The sequence below is a fragment of the Sus scrofa genome, chromosome 17 (genome assembly GCF_054392235.1).
Source record: "Sus scrofa isolate SSC_HxYL_T2T_F1_AM1 chromosome 17, Sscrofa_HxYL_maternal_Yorkshire_Landrace_v2.0, whole genome shotgun sequence".
Classification (NCBI taxonomy): domain Eukaryota; kingdom Metazoa; phylum Chordata; class Mammalia; order Artiodactyla; family Suidae; genus Sus; species Sus scrofa.
This window is the reverse complement of record NC_139399.1, coordinates 7,182,159-7,206,091: the sequence shown is the minus strand read 5'-3', so window position 1 is coordinate 7,206,091 and position 23,933 is coordinate 7,182,159. Positions and strand designations below refer to the sequence as shown.

Sequence of the window (23,933 nt, the reverse complement as noted above, 5' to 3'; positions counted from 1 at the left end):
CTTGCTTGTTTGTTTGGGGGCATATGGAAGCTCCTGGGCCAGGGATGGAATCTGAGCTGCAGCCATAACCTAGGTCATAGCTGCAGCAATGCTGGATTCCTAACTCACTGCACTAGCCTGGGGATGGAACCCTCCCAGTCTCAGAGAAAGCACCCGATCCTTAACCCCCTGGGCCACAGCAGGAGCTCCATCAGCTGCTTTTAAGAACTCTCTTTCTTTCCTTGTACATGTAAAGAATCAATTCCATTTGGAATATCTAGCAACCTTAGGTTAATCATGGCAGTCATTGGTTAGGTTAGGCATACTGCAGACAGCATTAGATCATTCTCAGCATTGTTCCTTAAAAATGCAATTGATTTAAGGGCTATGTTGTGTTATTATCTTGGAGTATTGTTTAGAGTCCTGGTAGAGCAAGAAAATAACTACACTTATGGTCTACCTGAAAAATACTGTGAGAGAAGCAAAATGCTCAGAACTATTGGAAGTGAGTTTTGGAGACTGACTTTGCAGTTAATCTTTCAAGGGGGTAGAGGAGGAGAATTTTAAAGAGAAGGAGCACTGAGGAGGAAGGGGGTCCTTTTTATGGACTTTCTGTAGTATCCACTTAAGTTCAGAGACTCTTTTCTATGTTTTAAATTCCATTTAGAAATGTGTCCTCTTGTACACTATAAATTGTTTTTGCTGTTTTACAGGATGACCTTACACCACTTTTACTTGCTGTCAGTGAAAACGAACAGCAAATGGTGGGATTTTTATTAAGGAATCAAGCAAATATACATGCGGTTGATAAGATGAAAAGGTATAGTAGTTCATTCTGAAGGAAAAAAGCATGGTGCTGTTCTAGAGTGGTAAGAGATGAAATTAATAGGTATAACTTATCCTCAACACGTCATCAGTGAGGGAAACAAAGCAATTATTCTGACTGGGTAGCATGAAAATCACTAGATCACAGGATATTTGTTTTTCTGTATCATATCCACTAAGGTCACATTCAACCTGATTTTTTGGTGTCAGATAATCTTAAAAGAGCTGAGGGATTTCATATTAGTCAACTTAAAAAGTTTGGACTCAATTTTTAATTTACACAGTATTAAATTTCTGAATGCCTTTATGATATATCTTAACCTCTACTTTGTATATATTTTTTCCTTAAAAGATGCATATGAAACATAAAGGAGTTGGTTTTGACTTTTTAAATTTTTTTCACCATACCTGTGGCATGTGGACATGCAGATCCAGGCATCAAATCCTCACCACAGCTACAACCAGGAGCCATAGCAGTGACAGTGCCCGATTCTTAAGCAGCCAAGACACAAGGGAACTCCTGAATTTGTCATTGGAATGAATCTTTGCTTTACATTGCTTTCTTTGAAGAATAGTGGTGATCTTACGTTATACTAACTGCCTGTTAATCCCTACTACCAGATATTATGGACTCATCACTTTTATCCTTTTTTATTTCTAATATAATTTGGTGTTTTTATTTTTTAAATTTTAATTGATAAGGTTAAAAGGAGGAAAGATAGCTTTGATCGAATAAACGTTTCCCTTAATGAAAACAAGTCGTAGGTGGGTGATGAAGGGGGAAGAGATGGGCTTTAGTTTAAGACTGGGTTTAAGTCCTAACATGCCTACTTGTTAGATGTATGACCTTGGGAACCGTACTTACTGTCAAGGAACATGTTTCCTGATAAGCAAAGGGAGGATAGTAATATATCCTTCAGGCATGGATGTTTATAAGAAAGATTCTATATCCTGTTTTTAGGGCCCAGCACATTCTTAGTAGCATCATTAACGATAACCACGACTGCTTTCATTGGCATTATTATTATTATTACTATGACTATTACTATGACTACTACTATTACTATTACTATGACTACTGCTATTACTATTACTATTACTATTACTATGACTACTGCTATTACTATTACTGTGACTACTACTATTACTATTATTATTACTATTACTATGACTACTACTATTACTATTACTATGACTGCTACTATTACTATTACTATGACTGCTACTATTACTATTACTATGACTATTACTATGACTACTACTATGACTATTACTATGACTACTACTATTACTATTACTATGACTACTACTATGACTATTACTATGACTACTACTAATACTATGACTACTACTATTAATATTATTATTACTATTACTATGACTACTACTATTACTATGACTATGACTATGACTATTACTATTACTATCACTATTAATATTACTATTGTTTTAAGCCTACAAATAGCTTTTTCTTAGCCTGACCTCTAGCTGATTCAGAAGCAAACGGTATGAAATGGAAGGAAGAAATGGGAAGAAATGGGAAATTCTTCCTTTAAATACTCACTCACTTCAGATAAGTGACCTCAGCATAATTTATTGTCCATCAGTGACTTTAAAGTAGCCACTTCTCTCACATGCTATTCCAGCAGGGCAGAAGACTTCTTTTTCGGCCCTTCATTCTAGCTTTGGATGTAATTTACAAAGATGAACCCTTGAGCATGTAAATGGTCAATTCTACATGGGTGGGCAAGATATTAACTTGATAAAACATATCAAAATAGCTGCTTAATTCAGTTAGCTAGAGTTCTGAAGCTTGAAGCTCTCTCTCTGTATTTTAGAACAGCCCTCATACTTGCTGTAAATTTTGCATCATCAAGTGTAGTCAGGCTGCTTCTTGAGCAAGGCGTTGATATCTCTCCTCAAGATCGCTATGGACGGAATGCAGAAGACTATGCTGTTATCAAGGGTCATCATATGTAAGTGTTTATATTAAATTACCATTTATATCCCTAAACTGAAGTGACAAATCACTTGCCAGTTCCTTGTTATGTGACAGGTGAGCGAGCATTCATAGTTTGATGCAGGTGGCTTGGGAATACCTGGGAAGTACTCCCCATCATCAGCTGGACACCAGGCCAAAGGCCAGACTAGTTTGATGTGGCCTGGGCACAGGATTCTTATTTCCAGTGCTGATCCTTAGGATGCTAACATTGTCTGTTTCATTCCAAGTGTAACCCCTATGTGTGGAGGACAAAGTGTGTCCCATCTCTGATTTTTTGAACTAGCTATCTGGGTCTGAAGTGTTCAGTTTAAACAGAAAATCCTATTTTTTGGTTTTCTTGGGGATTTCCTTCTCTACTCTCCCACTTGACTTTTCCAAGAACCTAAGTGATTCCCTGAGATGAAGGAGACAGTCCTCATCCACAGTCATTAGGAGGGAAAAAGTGATGTTCCAATCATTCCATTGTTTCCATTGATTCCATTGCTGCAGCATTGCTATGAAAACTGGCCTACACAGGGTCTCCTTGGCAGCTGAAACTCTGGAGTCTGGATGTTCTGTAAAGACCTTTTTTTGTCTTCTTGCCTTTTCTAGGGCTGCTCCTGCGGCATATGGAGGTTCCCAGGCTAGGGGTCTAATCGGAGCTGTAGCCACCAGCCTTTGCCAGAGCCACAGCAATGTGGGATCCGAGCCGCATCTGCGAACTACACCACAGCTCACGGCAATGCCGGATCCTTCTGGATCCTTCACCCACTGAGCAAGGCCAGGGATCAAACCTGCAGCCTCATGGTTCCTAGTCGGATTTGTTAACCACCGTGCCACGATGGAAACTCCTGTAAAGACCTTAATTAAAATCATTTTAATGGAAAAGGAAAAAGAAAGTTGTCCTGCAGTAAGGTCATGATGGATCTCTTCTCCCAGGATGCCCTTGTTTATCCTGGTTCCTCTGTCTTCATGGTGACTCACCCTTAGCCTGGATAGTGACACCATTTTCATTCCTCTCACATAGGCTTATGGCTCAGCCACTGCTCCACAGCATTAGCACCAAGTCTGGCAGCTCGGCCTCCTACCTTTAACCATGCACACCCCGCACCCTGCTGCCCAAGCTTTATGTGGAGTGCACATCGTAGCCCAGATCTTCACAAGGAGCTATTCTTGGAGGCTTTTGATTGTCTCTTCTCCTAGCAGATGTTAGTGGGAACCATTTAGGCTGTCAGAGAGATTCCAGTGATGCTGCAGGGAGAGATCAGACTTTGCTTTCTCCTTTAGTACCAGACATGAACCTTAAGGCTGCATTCTATCCTGTGGAGCATCTTAGGTTGTGGAAGGCCCCATGCCATCCTTCCCAGACTAGTAGGTGCCAGCTGGCCTGAGAGTCCATAGTTAAGCTCGGCCCCTCCAGTCATGTTTTCCACTGTCCTCAAAATCTTCCAGATGCTTTCCGTAGGTGTCAACCTTCAACATACTTTCAGATTCTCATTCCTAAAGATGCCATTCACCAGAAATCGCTGAATCTTGAGTAGGTTAGTGGACATTAGCAGAGGGAAGCCCTGGCCATGACTCATCAGTGCCCACCTACAAGTAGGGTTATGTCTTCCATGTAAATTGGAGATGACCATGGAGCTGAAGCATCCTTCTAATACAGACCTGCTGGTTCAGAGTTTGAGCAGATAGAGAAGGAAACAGTAGTGGTCCAAGCCAGGTCCTGACTTCTGTTAGGTTTCTGCTCTTGGTGCGATTAGCTACAATAATGGGGGACCAGGATGTTCTCTAATTTAATGAGGCCATATATTTATAGATAAATTCACTTACAAATGATCTCATAGCTGAGATCCCTAAATGGCAAACCACAAAGAGAGAACAGCTACTCACCATAATTAGAAACATTTTTTTTTCCCTGAAACCTACAATGTTGGACTATTACACCTATGAAAAAACACACATTGGGTTTTCTTTGGGGTTCTAATATACCTCTAGTGATAAAGTTCAAGAAGGAATGATTCTATTCTTTCGGTCTCTCTATGACGTTTTTGGGGATCTATTATCTCCTCAAATCCTCCCAATGCCCTTGTGAATCGAGGCAGTGAGACTCCAGTGTCATAGAAGAAGACGTTGAGCTGAAGAGATGCAACTTTTCCAGGAACAAGTAACAGTTAGTTACACAGCTAGGATTTCTCAGCTGCAGATACTTTCCATGTACCAAGCTTTCCCTAGTTAATTTATTGCACTTTCCTGCCCTCAATTCAATGACTACTTCACCGTGCTTTATTTTACTCTGTAATTAGATGCTAAGTAAAATACTTGTAAAACATACAAATTTGAAGTATATGGGACAGCTGAAGTTTTCACATTAGCTCTGGTATTGTCAGACATCAAAGAATTTAATATATATGGTAACTGGGTTTTACATGAATATTAAATAGTAATGCTATTTACCATATTCTTTTGTACATAGGAATCACCACATGATTTTGGAGTATAAACGAGAAATGGGACCTAAAACTCCTGCTCAAGATAGTAACCTAGGTAAGACTGCTGATAGGGAATTACTTTTAGTGATCTTACCATAGAGAAAGTAAGAGTGAGGACATTATGAGAATGAAAGAGCAATGAAAAGAACCTTGTGTAAATTGCTTCTGGACTTTTTTAGTTAATTAAATTCTTAATAGTTTAGCATCCAGAATTGTTTAAGAAATCAATTTACATAATTTAATATCAGAGACAGTGTTATTGAAAAGAAATGAATGCATTTAGCTATGGAGCTTAAAATCCTGTAAATAAGAAAAATGGTTTTTTTGTTTGTTTGTTTCTTTGAAGGCCACACCTGAAGCATAAGGATGTTCCCAGGCTAGGGTTCAAATCAGAGCTGAAGCTTCTGGCCCACACCACAGCCACAGAAATACTGGATCTGAGCACATCTGTGACCTATGCTACAGCTTAGGTCCATAACCTGATCCATAACCCACTGAGTGAGTCTAGGGATGGAACTCACATCCTCACAGAGACAACATTGGGTCCTTAGGCTGCTGAGCCACAAGGGAAACTCCTTTTCTTTTTTTGCCTGTTCTAAGGCCGCTTCCGCAGCATATAGATGTTCCCAGTCTAGGGGTCCAATCGGAGCTGTAGCCACCAGCCTTCGCCAGAACCACAGCAGCATGGGATCCGAGCTGCGACTGCAACCTACACCACAGCTCATGGCAGTGCTGGATACTTAACCCACTGAGCAAGGCCAGGGAATGAACCCGCAACCTCATGGTTCCTAGTCGGATTCGTTAACCGCTGAGCCACGACAGGAACTCTTTTTCTTTTTTTAATGGCTATATCTGGCCCAGGGATTGAAACAAAGCTGGAGCTGCAGAAATGCCAGACTCGATAACCCAGTGTGCCAGGCCTCAAGTTGAGTCTGCACCTCTGCAGTGACCCAAGCTGCTGCTAAATAAAAAAGAATTCTATGTTAGTGTGTTGCATTTGCTGTATAATCACATCATAACAAGTCGGTCTTGTTATAAAAATGGCCCTTTACTTTTTTACAACACACGGATTGCGTTTCATAGATGAGTACTAGTCATCGCATGGTGATTAGTCTCCGTACAAAAGTTACCTTCTTGGACTTCCCGTGTGGCTCACAACAAAAAAAGTTACCTTCTTTAAAACTGGGAACTTAGCAGTTGATTCCTGGTACTAGAAACAAATGACAAAAAACAAGAACTGCAGAACTGAGCCAGTGCTCAGCATACCAATAAGATATTATTTTTTAAAGCTACCTGCTAATAATACAGAAGTCTTGCCTGGCCAAGAAGTGCTGGTTATTTTGCATATTGTTACACCCAGCCAAGAGGTCTCGCTTTTACCAACTTCATTCCTCACAAGTCCAAAGAGAGTGAGATGGAATGACTTCATTGGAACCAGATATTTTCTTCTGTTTGTTGGATAAATGTCATGACACTGTAATTTTGTGTGAACAAGATTCTTCTTTGCCATTCGTTAAAGGATTATCCTAACAGTTCCTCAAGTAGCCCAACTTGGGACTCATCCAAATCTTAAAAAAAAGCAGAAAAATACCTCATGTGGTCAAAAGCACTACCATTCCCTGGATGTAGCACCTGGCACAGGGTGCCATCTGAACTGTATGGGGACACCTTAGTATTCCTCTGTCAATCAACGAACTTCCACATGCTGATGTTACAAGTTATTGGAGATAGAAAGATGGTGGTTGTCCTTCAAGTTGCTGATCATAGAGTTGTCCCTGCTTAATGTCTGTATTTTTCTAGGCAGGATTTTCAAAGAAAACATTTTTATTTCTTTGCTAATTGTTCCCTTAACAAATATCTGTCAAGTGTCTAGCAGGTATTAAGCACTATTCTGATGCTCTTGAATGCAATCATTTGAAACCCTGCTCTCCAAAACCTTGTTCGTATCATTGCCACGTTTATTCTTTACCAGACTTGATCTATGATAACTGTTTCCCAAAGCTACCTGGAGTTGATCACTGTCCAGATTTTTCCATTGTTTTTATTGGTGTTGGATAAGTACCAGCTATTTTAAGACCATGGTTAGGAAACAAGTTTTTAAATAGTGGGTGGTCTTTAAGGTAAGCATGCAGAATGAGGAGAAATTGGGCAGCTAGAGAGGCAGAAGGCCAGTGTTTGGTAGGAGAACCATCTGTTAGGATTATCTGTCCTACAAGAAGAACAGCCATGAAAAGCTTTAGATGCACGAGTGAGCTTAGCAGGATTTATAAGCAGCTCTGTTCCACTGGGGCACAAAGGGTGCTATGGGAATGGTTAAGAAAGAAGGCTAGTAGTTCCCGTCGTGGCGCAGTGGTTAACGAATCCGACTAGGAACCATGAGGTTGCGGGTTCGATCCCTGCCCTTGCTCAGTGGGTTAACGATCCGGCGTTGCCATGAGCTGTGGTGTAGGTTGCAGATGCGGCTCGGATCCCGCATTGCTGTGGCTCTGGCGTAGGCCGGTGGCTACAGCTCCGATTAGACCCCTAGCCTGGGAACCTCCATATGCCGCGGGAGCGGCCCAAGAAATAGCAACAACAACAACAACAACAACAACAACAACAACAACAACAACAACAACAACAACAAAGACAAAAAAAAAAAAAAGAAGACTAGAGGAGAAGCTAGAGGAAAGTAGGAGAGGCTCTTAACTCCACAAGGGGACAATGTGAAGGTCTCTTGGAGACAATCTGGGACACATTCTGCAGGGCCCCTCCCCCAAGGAATTTGAGTACCAGCCAATTACAAAAATGTGTCTCTGGAGAGGTCCCTGGTGGCTCAGTGAGTTGAGGATCTGGCATTGTTACTGCCATGGCCCTGGTTACAGCTGTGACACAGGTTAGATACCTGGCCTGGAAAAATGGTCACACCTACCTTTATAACTCTTTCATGACTGCAACAGGTGCCCCATGGAGGGGCAGGGAATGTGGTCTGGCCTGGTGAGGACATCTACTGGTGTTTGTCCAGAGATGGTCAAATCCTGGAGGCCAAGGGTGAGGAAAATTCTTGTCTTTCTTCCCTGCTTCTTGTGGAAACACTTGACAGTTTTTCTCAAGTGCTTGCTACGCTCTTCTAGATGAACCCTGGAATGAAATCTGGCAGCATCAGAGGCAAGCCATTGTCAGACCCCTGACTCTGATAGGGAGTCACCATGGCATGTTTTGATGGGAGTCTCTCATTTTGATCATAAGCTATTTAGAGACTAGCAGTGTGGGAAAAGTGACGTCTCATATATCTCATTGCAGAAAACTAAGATAATGCCACAGAGAAAATAGAAGGTGATATGCTGCATATCCTAGTTCTCAGTAGTTTGGAAATTTGGGTGATACCAGTAAAAAGTCAGTATGTGACTGTTTCTGTCACTCTTGATTCTCTTTTAAGTTGCCTTCTAATATCTCCACTTTTATTCCTGCCTTCTGAATCTCAACCCTAATGACAATTGTCTTGGGCTCTACTACTATTAGAGCACATTTCTAACATAACTTATGATCGACAAATGGGTCCAGTTCTTTTAACGTAATTGGCTGCCTATCCTAAATTTTTCTTGTATTGCATTAATTTCCTGTGCTAAACTGCTTTACAACTGTACCACAGTGACAGTGTTGCCGATGATGATCACTCATAATTTTAAAGTGTCTCCTGAATTGTCAAATACGAATTAAGTCTTACCCGGCATAGTTTTAATGTGGAATACATTTAAAGGATTGTGTTTTTTCAGAAATCTGTAACCTATGGTTTAACCAGAATATACTTTCCCTTTTCCCTTCTAAGAGAGTTTAAGAGTACTATTGATTTTTTTTATTTTATTTTTTTATTTTCCCACTGTACAGCAAGGGGGTCAGGTTATCCTTACATGTATACTATTGATTTTTAATAATCAAGTTGACTATTTTTGAGATGGAGTGGCTAACTCACCCTTCATCTCACCCTTCATCTTGGATGCAACTTTTTTTTAGCTTTTTGACTTTTCTGGTCAACACCTGCCCTCAATAGGTGCACCAAGTATTTAGTTTCATAAGATTAAGAAAAATAAAGAAATAAAAAGGACTCTATAATCAGAAGTACATTATTTTATTCTTATGCTAGTTATATGGTTTCACTTATCCCAGTTCATTGATGATTCCTGATTTTATTTTACTTCATTTCATTTCATTTCATTTTTGGTCTTTTTGCCTTTTTTAGGGCCATTTCCCATGGCATATGGAGGCTCCGAGGCTAGGGTCCTAATCGGAGCTGTAGCCACCGTCTATACCAGAGCCACAGCACTGTGGGATCCGAGCCGCATCTGCAACCTACACCACAGCTCACAGCAATGCTGGATCCTTAACTCACTGAGCAAGGCCAGGGATCGAACCCACAACCTCATGGTTCCTAGTCAGATTCGTTAACCACTGAGCCACAATGGAAAGTCCCCTGATGATTTTAAGAATGAATTAAACCCTACTTATTTGGAGAAGATTCACTGATGTTTTCATTTTCTTCATAGGAAAATTCATGCTATAGAACATGTTATTCATCATCAGGATGCTCTCTCTTTTTTAATTCTGTTTAAAATGTGGTTGTTGTTTGAGTCACATTATTTTCTGACATTACTGTTTCATCAATCCCTTTATAACTTTATTGAAATAGATCTAACAGCAGAGGAGTCTCCAAGGCAGATATCAAGAGAAACAGATTCAACACAAGGTATTCTGTGAAAGGACCTGGCTGTAATTCCACATAACACATTCATCCCAATCATAGCAATTTCATGTAAATAATGCAAATGTTTCAGTGGTTCTCCAAACCACACCAGGCAGGGTCAGGCATTTGCTACAATTCCCAGGATTCAGTGTGTGGTTGTAGTCAGGCTTGGGACTGATTACGGTGAAATAATACAAAACAAAATCAGCCCAGGGAAAGATGTGGGGAGTGAAGTCTAGGGGAAAGACAGGTGCACACTGGCAGGAGTCCTCTCCCTGTGGAGTTACCACATGGGCATCATTCCTCCAACATCAGGGGATGACAGGTTTCCTTCCACAGGCTCATCATTCAGACATGCTCTCTCTAGCATATGCCAAATGTCCAGACCCCCAGAAGGAAAGTAGGTGTTCTGCCTAATCCCCATTGTTTGTACTAACTGTGTAGGCACAGGAGCCACTCTCATCCCTGAGAGCGTGGTGGGAACTCTTTCCCAAATCAAGGTCTGCAGGCCCCAACCACTGGCTGGCCATTCAAGCAGAACTTTGCAAGGATGGCAGTCTTAGACCTGCTGTACAGAATCATTTCTACACAGCACTTATAGCCCCATTGTAATTTTTGGTGTTGTCTTAATATTTTATCTTCATAGCAAGTCATACAGGTAACAAGTAATAGCGAATGTTGCATTAGTTTCAGTTGCATCATGCATATGAAGGTGCAGTGCTGTTTTTGGGTTCATTTTGTACTTTTGGTAAATATTTAACATATTTATACAGCAATTCCTGTGACACTCTTAATTAGACTCTATTATAGGTAATTAGACTCTATGCTATTAAGAATTATACTCTTATTTATCTAGATATATGTCTTAGATAAAATAAGCATAATGATTTCTATCTTATACTTAGAATAAAGTTGTCTTTGAATTATATGGATGGCCCAGCTTGGATTCCTATTTGCTACATCCCTGTTCTATTTTAATTAGACATCAAAAAGTCATGACCCTAAGTCTAGTTTCCATCCCTCACCATCCAGGTGAACACCTTTACCTATTTTCTCTCCCCCATCCCCCTTTTAAGAGATTAGGTTTTGTAAAATCATCATCACATAGTCTTTCCTGCTTGTCTCACAAGTAGCATAGGGACAGAAAGAGTTCGTGCCCTAGGTTTTGCCATCCTTGTGATAGGGTGTTTTCATCTGAAACTGGAGAGCCGGAGAAGTTGTGTTATGTCACAGCATAACAGTGCAAGTGTGTTCTCCTCCAACTGCTCCAGGTGATGGAAGTCCAAAAACGTCCTGCTGTTTCAGTTTATAACACTGATTCTACTAATGCTCTCCTCTTCTGTCAGTCTCATAGAGTTTGGGTAGACCTATGGTCATTATAAAGAGCAGTTCACTTTTAGGCAACAAATAGAGATAAAGACCACTCTGTTTTTGCATTTGGTGAACATAAAGGAAGGGAAGTGGTTCTTGTGCATTAATTGCATATTAACAGAGCATATTTTGAATATTCCATAAGTTTTTGGTCACTTACAATATGTTTTCCTTTTTTTTGTTCCATAGTGCATGAGAGTTCTGAAGAAGACTCTTTAAGCAGGTAGGATTTATGGGTTTTTAAGAATAACATGTTTAGGGCACACAGAGGAAAGAAACTAACATCTGTTGTGTGTTCTCCTCTGGGTTAGGCACTGTGGTGTGTGCTTAATTGTTGTTACCTCATAGAGTCCTGACAACTGCTTTGTCACATGGCTGTACTATTATAGTTTATGTTTCATTAATTAGGTAACTGTGGTTTAAGGAGCTTGATTAACTGATCTCTGATTCTGTAGTTAAGAAGTAGCTTATCTTGTTTTGATGGTTAGCCTGGCTGTCTCCCAGACCCCCTCTCTCATCCGTCAGCAGAGACTGAGAAGTCCATGCAGCACTAGGGCCGAGATAGAGACCCCAATCAGATCAGCTCAGAAAGCCAAACCTAGTTCTGTAAGAGCTCTGATTTAGAGTTTTCCTAAGAAGGCTAGTTTGTCCAAGGCTTTGTCCTGATGTATTTGACAGTCACAGTGGCAACTAGTACCTTATTTTGACCATGAAAGTGTTAGGGCAGAACCCAGGTAGCTGTGGCCACAGAACCATGGAGTTTGACACAGGCAAGACCTTACTAGGCAAGTCTTCTTAGGTAGAATGATATCGACTTGCCTTAAGATGAATTTTTTTTTGAGGAGGAAAGTATCTATGTAGAGACCATGTTATTGAATTAAATTCCACATCTGTAGAGAGCAGATTTCTATTCAGTGTCTCAACTTGCTGACCTCCAAGTCTGGTTTTCCCCTCAGGTTAGGACCCTTGCCTGGTTCTCTGAAATTTTCTCTTTTGTTCCCAGAATCTCTTTTCTTCTTACATATCAGTCATAGACCTCAGTTGGGTGGCTTGCTCCACACCTGTGTTGGGAGTGGATGACAGAGGCTCCAGTAACCCGTTGGCTAGGAACAGGGAATTAGGGAGTTCCTGCTCATGGTTCTCTGAGCCCATCATTGTTGTAGAAACCATTGCCTTCATGGGCTGAAACCATAAAAATGGGCGACTGACCCTGAGGTCTGCAGAAGTGTGATGTGGGAGAGCAGCCCATAGGAAGGGAGATATTTAGCAGTCCATAAAAAACAACAGAAGCCTAGCTCCCAGGACTCTGTTTTTACAGCCCTCTCTCTCCTTGGGTATCTGGGTGCCTGGATAGGATTTTTGAGACCTGGCTAGTTTATGTGGACCTGAATAACCAGGTCTTGTATGGGAATACTAATTAGACTTTATAATTTTTATTTATGCACCCCTCTGGGAATAGTTTAGCATATGAATTTAACATATACATTTGTTCTTTGACTTTCATCTTCAGCCGCACCTTTGGCATGTGGAGGTTCCCGAGCCAGGGTTTGAATCCAAGCCATAGCTGCCACCTATCCAACTGCTGCTGCAATGCTGGATCCTTAACGCACTGTGCCATGGTGGGAACTCCTCTCTTTGACTTTTGTACATTCCACTTTCAAACATTTCAAGGAACTCCCTGTACTGTTCTAGAGGAAAGGCAAGGAATGGGGCCTTCTTGATAAGTGTTTTCGCTGCTAAAGAACCAAGACTGCCTTTTTTGACACACACAGATTAGTCTTTGAACCAAGGACAGACAATGGAGAAGGAACAGTGCATCTTTCTACTTTGTTTTAGGTCAAGTGTGTTCCAGTTTAACCGAACAAAAGATAAGCCCCTTGTAAACAGGATTTTCAGTTCCGCTCTTAAGATGTTTGGTGCAAACACATTAGTCTCAGGGTCTGCTGGCATATTGACTTTTACTCTTTGTTATGGGAATGAAGATTGGGTCTTTACTAGATATTTGATATGTCGGGAGTGATGGAAGCAGACATAAGTAGCAAAAATCTTGTTAAAAACAGAGGCCACTTTTTAATTATGTCAGGGACCTTTATTTAATACATAGAGACCCAATCCTCAACTTAATTTTGTTGGTGGTATTGTTTAAAGAAATGAACTCAACTCTACCCAATATTCTCAGTTAATCTATATAGGCAAAGAGTCTGAAAAAGAATGGATAAGTGTATATGTGTAATGGGATCATTTTGTTGTACATCAGAATTACCACAACATTGCAGAGCAGAAATGACCCCAGCATTGTAAATCAACTATACTTGCATCAAATGTCAAAAAGTAACTGACTCAGTTTTCTTGTATGTCTTTGCCATAAAGTTTTTCCAGCAAACCTCATGTTGATGATACATGGCCTACATCAGATACAGTCACTGATTTTGATCTCGAGGTAAAGTGCTCTTGTGAAATGAGTTTTCCTGCTGAATTTAATTTTGTGTAGTATTTACTCTGTAAAATGTATGAATGTTCTACCTGTCATTATTTTATGTTTGTAATGGAAAGCTGGTTAGAGGAAACCATTTTATAAGTATGACTAGGTGAGGTTGTTTGGTTTGGTTTGGTTATTTTCTTTGGTGGGGCATGAAGAAAAAACGAGCTGGAAATTATATAATGACAGGACAGTTGTGTTGGGAAAAGCTTTCCCACAATGCAGGGACTGTGAAATTTGTCCAAGGATAAGTGTTGTTCTGATGACTTTTCAGCCACACTGACATGACTTTTGGGATGCTCAGGTCTCAATGGAGTCTTTAGTGGATACAGTTCCTTGGTGGAATAATTATGAGCTGCTCCTGGGGCCTTTTACTTTCAAACCTTTATAGCCCGTGTCATCCAGGTTTTTTCCCTCCCTTGGACACCTTTCATTTTAGAATCAAAGAGTTGTTTGGAGAGTATTTGTTTTTTTCTCTGTTTCTATCTTTGGTTCCTCATTAAGACTAAAAGAATGGAGTTCCCTGGTGGCCTAACAGTGAAGGGTCACTGCTGTGGTGAGAGTTTGATACCTGGCCTGAGACCTTCCACGTGTTGAACTCCCACATGCCCTGAACTTGGCAACAATCACAACACCAACAACAAAGACTAAAAAAATATTTGAAATTTTGGAAATTGAGGAATTAAAATTCGGTTTCTCAAAATCATAATTACTATAGGGATTCCACCCTGTTTTCCACATCTTTTCCTTAATAGACTGTTCAAAATTCTTTATCTCTTGGAAGAATACATGTTTCCCCTTTAAGAAAAACAAGTTTTAGAAGCAGAGTCTCTTAACATCCATGTGGTAAAACCTACAATTTCAGAATTATAGTTTTTAAAACTGTCTACTCCTAGTCCTTGTGTCACATTCTAACATTGCAGATTTCAGATATTTTGTGTTGTAGTTATTTAAATATTCATTTCTATTTATTTAGTTTTCTGTCTTATGTCTTTTTAGGGCGACACCTGCAGCATGCAGAGCTTCCCAGGCTAGGTGTCTAATCGAAGTTGTAGCTGCTGGCCTACGCCACAGCCACAGCAATGCCAGATCTGAGCCGCATCTGTGATCTACACCACAGCTCACGCCAACACTAGATCCTTAACCCAGTGAGCGAGGCTAGGAATCGAACCTGCAACCTCATGGTTCCTAGTTGGATTTGTTTCCTCTGCAGCATGATGGGAACTCCTAAATATTCATTTTAAAGCCCCTGCATCAGTATAAACTGCTGGAGATTAGGAAACATAATTGTGCACCTCCTGGAGCACCTAGAAGAAAATCTTGAAAGGAAGAAGCATTTGAATAGTTTTTTGAATATGAATAAATGAATAGACAGCTGGAATTCTGTAGATGTTACAGGTAATATTATATGCATAGTCTATCAGGATTAAATTCTTTTTTTTGTCTTTTTTAGGACTGCACCCACATCATATGGAGGTTCCCAGGCTAGGGGTCGAGTCAGAGCTGTAGCCACTGGCCTACCCCACAGCCACAGCAACACAGGCTTGTAAGTACATCTGCAACCTACACTACTGCTCACGGCAATGCCGCATTCTTAACCCACTAAGCAAGGTCGGGGATTGAACCCATGGCCTGATGGATGCTAGTCAGGTTGGTCAACTGCTGAGCCATGAGGGGAACTCCAGATCCTTTGGAATTCTGAGAAGGGGACTTAAATTTATATTCCCTTTTAATGTTTATATTGTATAAGTTCAGTTGAGTTATATTGAGCAAGTATGTCATAAATGACAAGGGAATAAATAAGCAATATGTGGTAAACAAGAAAAATATTACAGTATATTTCTCAGTATCCAATTGTGAACTTAGAATTTTAGATGAAAATTCTTGGTCTTCTTTTTAGCTCCATCTCATGTTCCATTAATATATCTTTTAAGCCATACATTCTCTGTAGAAAACTGGTTACCAGTTCTTCCTCCAGGTGAAAAATAGATGTGTTAGGGACATTTCTCTCTTGATTTTTCTCTCTCTAGTACTAATTCACAACATTCAGGGAGTGATAGATGATCATGTTCAACTACATGAATGAAGTACTTTTTTCACAGTGATAAAATTGAAGTCCTTATTACAGCAGCATTTATTTTTTAAAAAGCAACTTTTTTTTCCCTTTTAGCACCATACCTGAAGCATATGGAAGTTCCCAGGCTCGGTGTCATATCCGAGCTGCATCTGCAGGCTTATGGCAGAGCCACCACAATGCCAGATCTGACCTGCATCTGTGACCTAGAGCACAGCTTGCAGCAATGTGGTCTCCTTAACCTACGGGGCAGGACAAGGGTTCCAACAACCCGCATCCTCAAGGATACAATGCCAGGAACATAACCTATTGAGGCACAAGAGGCATTGCAATAGGAGTATTTATAAACAAGTAGTTGTAGAGTAATACAAATCAGTATTATTAGGAATATACCATGAACACCAATCTATATTTTATATTTAATATATTTTGATAATTTTGTCAAGTTTGCTAGACAACAATACATTTGTATACATAAATCACTTATATTTTTATATATAATGAAAACATATAAACCAGAGGCTTTTGATTTATAGCATATTCCTAACAGCATTGACACATTACTGATCCAGTATATATAAATACTTTAATATATGTATAGATTGAATATTGAATGAGGGTCAAGATGAGAGATGAAACAGAAGGAGTGGAGTTAAGTGAGAACAGGGAACTCTGTATTTTATTTTATTTTATTTTTTATTACTCAAATGAATTTATCACATCTGTAGTTGTATAATGATCATAACAATCCGGTTTCACAGGATTTCTATCCCATGACCCAAGCATATCCCCCACCCCCCAAACTGTCTCCTCCAGAGACCATAAGTTTTTCAATGTCTGTGAGTCAGCATCTGTTCTGCAAGGAAGTTCAGTCTGTGCTTTCTTCAGATTCCACATGTCAGTGAAAGCATTGGATTTTGGTGTCTCATTGTATGGCTGACTTCACTTAGCATGATAATTTCTAGGTCCATCCATGTTGCTAAAAATGCTGGTATTTCATTCATTTTAATGGTTGAGTAATATTCCATTGTGTATATGTACCACATCTTCTTGATCCACTCCTCTGTCGATGGACATTTAGGTTGTTTCCATGTCTTGGCTATTGCAAATAGTGCTGCAGTGGACAAAGAAGTTCATTACATAATGATCAAAGGATCAATCCAAGAAGATGATATAACAATTTTAAATATCTATGCACCCAACACAGGTTCACCACAGTATATAAGGCAACTGCTAACAACCTTAAAATGATAAATCAACAATAACACAGTAACAGTGGGGGACTTTAACGGCCCACTTATAGCAATGGACAGGTCAACCAGACAGATCAATAAGGAAATACAGGCCCTGAATGAAGTATTAAACCAGATGGACTTCATAGATATTTATAGGACATTCCATCCAAAAGCAGCAGAATACGCATTCTTCTCAAGTGCACATGGAACATTCTCTAAGATTGATCACATCCTGGGCTATAAATACAACCTCGGTAACTTTAAGAAAATTGAAATCATATCAAGCATCTTTTCTGAACTCTGTATTTTAGAACATGGAAATTATTTCACATTCAAATTAGGAAAAGAAAGCTAAGTCCTGAATGAAGTGCTCAGACTCTTCTGAATGCCATATCGCTGATGTTGATGAAGAACTGAAAGAAAATTTGATTGTCACTTTTTTTTTGGTTATAGTTATCAGTTTTAATTTAAAGATGTTAGTTTTTTAAAAAATCCTCACTTTGAAATGAATAAAATGATGTGTCATATTTAGTCTAGCAAAACCTATATTCATCGATAATGCAAGTTGAGCTCAGTTTTATGCCTTGTCATATTTATTGTGACTCAAGATGTTTGGGCCTTTCTGTTTCTTGTGGTTTCTAACTTACCATTTGGTGTATACTTAACTTACCTAACTAATTGTATCTGACTGTTTGATATCATCTTAGTAGGTGTTTTTAATCTTTTGAGAAGAAAGAGGACATAAATAAGTATTTTACTCAGTCTTTCCACTAAGAGTATAATTTCTAATTATGTAAATTAGGTTCTTAATTTCTATTCGTTACATGAGAACATTTGAACCTGCAACACTCTTATTAAAGAAAAAAGGTATAGAAGTTATTTTTTTGGTGGAGAGTTCTGATTTATCTGTTCCTAATAGTATCTCCACATTATGGACACATATGAACACATCAAATGAATGAAACCATAGTTTATGATATTTTCTATGAACTACTTATTGTAATCTCATAGAAGGAAAAATGACTAGCAGAAAATATTAAATCATTTCTGGAAAATCATTTTTTACTTTCAAAATATCTCTAGCAATAGGTATATTTCACATAATTCTTCAAAACTTTATAAACTTCAGTATCTCTAGTCATTAAACTAACATGTAATTTTTTTTGTATATACATGTGAAACAAACATGTAAATTCTTTCACATCAAAAATTCAGAAATCCTCGTGACTTGATATTTCATTCCCTTTGTTCCTCATGTGAAATCTAGGTCCGCTTTGGCAATCATAATTGTATTCTAAATCTTTTAAATCTGCATCTTAAACAATCATAGACATTAATTTTTATACTAAATCATTTCTCCAACCATTAACTTGCATTCTGTAAGGTGTGTTTAGGATATTGGGGTTATTAGAATGCTGTCCCAGGAGAAGTCATGATATAGTGTGAATTTTATTCATTTCATTTCATTTCATTTTGTTGTCTTTTTAGGACTTCACTGGCAGCATATGGAGGTTCTCAGGCCAGGGGTTGAATCACAGCTGAAGCCGCCAACCTATGCCACAGCCACAGCAACACAGGATCTGAATTGCTTCTGTGACCTACAGCACAGCTCAAAGGAAGGCAAAATCCTTAATGCACTGAGTGAGGCCAGGGATTGAACTTGTATCCTCATGGATGCTGGTCAGATTCGTTTCTGCTGAGCCATGACGGAAACTCCAAAACTAGAGTGTGAAATTTAAAATATGGTTTTTTTTTATTTTTTCTTACATTATATTACTACTTAAGAACACCTCATCATTCGATAATCATGTAAGCCATTGCAGTTTAAAACTTTTTAGGATTCTTTTTTAAAAAGATATTCTTGTAGCATCTTGAATTGACATTTTACAATTAAAATTTTGGTAAAGTTAAAAATATCTATTGCTGTAATGTCCTAAGATGAGTAGTAGCACAGATTCAGGAAAGAGTATTTTTTATATCTTTGAAACAAAATGTTGACGTCAATCATTGAAAAATTGAATTTCAGTACTTCTGCTCTTGTACTTCTTTTCAGAATTTCAGAATTCTGTGTAGGCTTGCATTCTTTAATTATACCAGGTTAGCATATTTGGCAGATATTTGTCTTAATGTCATAACCTTTTCCTGAATAATTTTATCTATTTTGATGCCAAATGTGTTCATCCAGATCTTTCTTATAGGTCCCCTGTGTGCCTCACATTTGGAATGCCCCAAACTGAAGACACTGCTCCTTTACTATATATATATATATAACATTGGTGACAAACAAGATAGTACTGCATAGCAGGGTACTATACCCAATATTTCATATAACCTATAATGGGAAAGAATCTGAAATTATATATATATATATATATATATATATATAGAGAGAGAGAGAGAGAGAGAGAGAGAGAGAGAGAGACAGAGAGAGACAGAGATAGCTATCTGTCTCAATCATGTCCCTGTAAACTTCAAACTAACACCACATTGTAATTAATTATACTTTAATTTTAAAAAAGCCTTTGTCCCTGACTCTTTGTAGGCTCTCTGTCATTCTGTCATCTGTTTTCCCCATCCTAGTAAGTAGCATCACTGAAAAACTGGAGCAAGAAATCTCAGAGTCCAACCCTCCCTGAAATCACCACAGCCAGTTACCCAGCAAGTTCAGGATTTTCCACCTGCTTGCATTTTTCATGTCTTCTTTCCATAACTTGCCTTCTCACCTATCCTTGTGAAAACCCTTCTAAAACACATCTGTGATGATGTAACTCCTCTACTTATTTATGGATTCCCATCCCATAAAGGAGACGGTTCATGTTCTAGGAACGGTACCTGCTTTTTTCTATTTGGTTCTGATCCTTCAGGTTTGTCTCTCCCTACCAATTCCCAGTAACTGGGTTCCGGTTGTCCACATGACTGGTTCTGTTGTGTCATGCCTTGTCCTTTTGTGCAGGCTGCCTTTACTAGAAATGGCTTTCCATCCCAGCTTGGCCCCTCGTCTGTCTTTGAAGATGCAGCCCTGTTGTGGCAGCATTTCCTGAGCTCCCCAGATCCAGCTGAGTCGTCTCTCCTTTATGCCTTTACTGTAGTCTCTCCACTTCAGCTGTAGAGCTGGTGAGGGATGCTTTTCTGTGCTTCTTTGGTTTCAGGTAGCTCTGCCTCACTTGGAATGGAGAGCAGAATCTGTCTTTTATTGCTATTTCCAGCACCTCCCCGGACAGTGCCTACGTTTTCTAGGTGGAGTCAATGTGGTCTTCCTGACTGGTTGTTTGAATGAGGAAGTGAGTGCGTATGACGTTTTCTGAAATTGGGTTTTTGTGTCATTGTGTCTTCTTTTTACAGGAAGGAGACAAAAAGCCGGGAATGGAGCCAAAAGAAACTAGGACTGATGTTATGGAAAGTATCCCACAAGAGCCGCCAAATCTTGACCATTTTACCTCTGTTGATGGAGCACACAGAGAGAATAGAAGTGGTGAGTTAGTGACTATGGATTTTCTTTCCATGCTTAAAATCTAGTATAGGATTCTCTGGGTTAAAGATCTGGCTATCATCACTGCTATTGCAGGGGCTTGATCCCTGGCCCAGGATCGTTTGTGTGCCAAGGGTGCAGCTTTAAAAACTTTAAAATACAGAACTTTAAAAAGCTAGTAGAAAATCTTCAAAGTGTGTGAACCAAATACAATACTTATTTCTTTTCAAATTTTTTTTCTATCAAAAGTTTCCCAACAACCACCAACTTTATCTTCTTGAGAATGCTTCAACCTTCCAAACACTTTTCTGTTAATTTAACTTACTGACATATTCATGAATGGAGATAGATTTATGTGTATTTAACATTCATCCATTAACCCCAAATTCCCAGTCCATCCCACCGCCTCCCCCTTCCCCTTGGCAACCACAAGTTTATTCTCTTTGTCCATGGCTTTCTTTTCTGTGGAAAGGCAGGTTCATCTGTGACACATACATAGTAAGAGGAAAACATACAAATAAAATTCATAGTAGTAACTGTTCTCAATTATGTATCTGTGGCTGTATTTTATAGGTGTGTTGTCAGCGTCAGGATTAGAGGAGGAAGATATTGCATCATCTTTGGATACTGAGGTACTGTTTTCTAATATTACTATTGTGATTTTTTTAAATAGAAGGCCTGAGTGATGGGAAAACACAAGGGAGTGGGTGCTTTGTCTTGCCTTTCTCACCTTTGCGTTTGTCCATCAGATAGTTTTCATTTATAATTAATAAAATAATTCTGCGTGAAATATGATACTACCACATAGTACACTGCTATTAATTGGCAAGATGCAACTAATGAAGCCCCAGTAAAGTGCAAAACTAGGGCTAGGAAGCTATCAGGACTCAGTTTTTGCTCTGAATTTAAGTTGATCTAAAAACCAAAGCATTATTCCAGGTCAGTCTATGGCCACATTTATATATATAAATAAATATATATATTTGGAAGTGTAAACGTCCTAGTGTGATTCAGACAGAAACAGGTCAAATTGTAGTTTTTTTACCACTTCAACATTGAAAAGAGAGTTCCTGATACTTGAAGCTTTTTATTACATTTGAATTATGCACTAGATTTGCAAGGAACATTTAATGGGAACAAAAACATGGGGATGCAAATAAATATGTGGTGTTATGATAACAGCAGGTTGGTTTACCTATGTTTGAATAAGTACAAATCATTTTGGATAAAGCAGTGTGCACTAAGTTGCTTTATGACAGCCGCACCTGCGGTAATGCAAGGTAGCTGAAGGATTCAGCATTGTCTCTGGGGTGGCACGAGTTTGTTGTCTGGCCCAGGAACCTTCATAGGCCTTGGGTGCTGCTGTACAAGAAATTAAAAAGGATCACAGTGCCAGTTAGTGGTTTACTAAATGTGGAGGGTATTTTCTGCTTGTTTGGGTATTTTTTTGACACGTGGAAGTTCCCAGTCCACAGATCAAACCTATGCCACGGCAGGGACCCGAGCTGCCACATTAACAATGCCGATTTTTAACACGGTGAACCACAAGGGAACTCTGAGGATACCTTTTTAAAACCTGAAGGGCCGCAAGGTGAGAGCAGGGTTAAGAATGTGACAGGTAGAACAGGCATGTGGATTTCTGACTTGGGGTGTGTTAAGTTTCAGTAGACTGTGATCAGTGGTCTCCTACAGGTATATTAGTGCTTTGGTACTTGCGGCCCTCTCAAGATCTTAAATGTTTTGACCTTAAATAAATTCCTGTTGTTGAATACCAACTGTGGGCCTGGTCCTTAGACAGCGAATGTACCAGCTGAGGGGTTAGGCTGTCGTGGTAGGAGCAGAAAAACAAGGAGGCAGGAATCCTTCTGATATCACTGTAAGTCCCTCATGGGAAGGACCTGACAGGGAGACGGTTAGGTTAGACACCCGTGGGGGAGTTTGGTGGTGGACGGGAGTGAGGCTGGAATGGAGGTTGTTAGAAGAGAGCTGAGGGTGACGAGAGCTGCCACGGGAAGGATGGGAAGGAGCCAGCTAGGTGAAGGTTTAGAGAAGGGACCTTCTGGACAGAGAGAAGACTGGGTTCCTTCTGCACATCATTTCCCTCTCACATCTTGGAATGACCAGGAAACAGGTCATTCTTATGATCACTTTTTTCCCAGCCACACCTGGGGACACCCGCCAAGGCCCCAGGCCCGAGGCACAGGCCCAGGGCAAGCACCGGGTACCCCAGTCTGTTTCCCGCCTTATGATCATTTTGATTATTATTTTTGCACATAGAAGAGAAAATGTGCATAATAAGGCCTGGCACATTTGGGTGGCTAGTAAGTAAATATCCTCATTCTTCTCTTACGAAAGCTTAATCTCCTCTTTTGAAAAATTACGTAATTATAGTGACATTTTCTTGCTATTATTTAAACTTGAAAGTTTTCCTTACTGTTTTGTTATTACGTTTTCCGTTCAACTGTTTCTCCCATCAATAAACATTTTTATCAAAGAATCGATCCTTCTAAGCCCTGGTATAGCTAAATGAAGCAGCTTGTACAATATTCTGTTAATACTCAACAGGGTTTATATGCCAAAGTTTCGTTTCATGCCAAGTATGTTATTTTAGTACTAAAATGTTTCTGTCCTTAGAAATAGTTTAAATTTATAGCAGGTATACCTCTTTAAGAACTTGTTGAAATATGTGCGTATTAATGTATATATGTATTTTAAATATCCTCTTCTTTTGGTTGAGAAGGCAAAGTCGAGTTATGTGCTTTGAAGTTAATCCTTGGGTGAAATATGTTATTGTAATTCAGTATTCTGTGAGTGAAAATATTGACTCAGGCTTTCCATGCTCTGTGTACACAGTCAATAGCCAAAGGAGGGGATAAAAAGATAGAATTAATCTGGAGAGCATATATGAAGTTTTCAAATAAATGTTTGAATTTTCAGTCCGTGTTCTGTTGTTTTTATGTCTGCTTGTTTCTAAAGTAGGAAATTAAAAATAAAGTAGGAAATCATGCAGTTTCTTAGAGACTGGAAAATTTTATGCAACTTCTATTAATTTAAATTTTAACAGTGTGCCTCTGAGAGTCTTTCACAAAAAACTGTGTATCATATATCCAGAGCTGCAGATGAAAGAGGGAAAAAGAGAGGAAATAAAGAAGTTGAAGGTAAGAATGTTATTTTCTAAAATGAATTTAGACATTATGATAAAACAGGAATTCTGATATATGCTTTTTTTTCTTCAAACATTATTCTGTGTTGGTCATTTATGACTTCCTTGATTTAATAATTAATTAATTTCTCTTTATTTGTTTTTTGAC

The 23,933-nt window shown here is 39.2% G+C and overlaps 1 protein-coding gene across 28 annotated transcripts in view; it reads left to right on the top strand.

Annotated features, from left to right (window-relative positions):
• LOC110257476 (ankyrin repeat domain-containing protein 26-like) overlaps nucleotides 1-23,933 on the top strand; it is a 128,454-nt gene that overhangs the window by 16,844 nt on the left and 87,677 nt on the right. For 20 of the 28 annotated variants that reach the window (XR_014831900.1, XR_014831901.1, XR_014831898.1 and 17 more), the window contains exons 4-12: nucleotides 693-799; nucleotides 2,643-2,780; nucleotides 5,259-5,329; nucleotides 9,941-9,997; nucleotides 11,555-11,588; nucleotides 13,736-13,805; nucleotides 20,496-20,625; nucleotides 21,196-21,254; nucleotides 23,687-23,780. Coding sequence is in view for 12 of the 28 variants with exons in the window: in XM_085003030.1 (XP_084859156.1) it covers nucleotides 693-799; nucleotides 2,643-2,780; nucleotides 5,259-5,329; nucleotides 9,941-9,997; nucleotides 11,555-11,588; nucleotides 13,736-13,805; nucleotides 20,496-20,625; nucleotides 21,196-21,254; nucleotides 23,687-23,780 (760 nt within the window). In the remaining 16 variants the exon portion in view is untranslated. Of the gene's footprint in view, nucleotides 1-692; nucleotides 800-2,642; nucleotides 2,781-5,258; nucleotides 5,330-9,940; nucleotides 9,998-11,476; nucleotides 11,589-13,735; nucleotides 13,806-20,495; nucleotides 20,626-21,195; nucleotides 21,255-23,686; nucleotides 23,781-23,933 lie in introns of those variants that run through there. The other 8 variants (XM_085003031.1, XM_085003032.1, XM_085003035.1 and 5 more) reach the window with 7 other exon arrangements.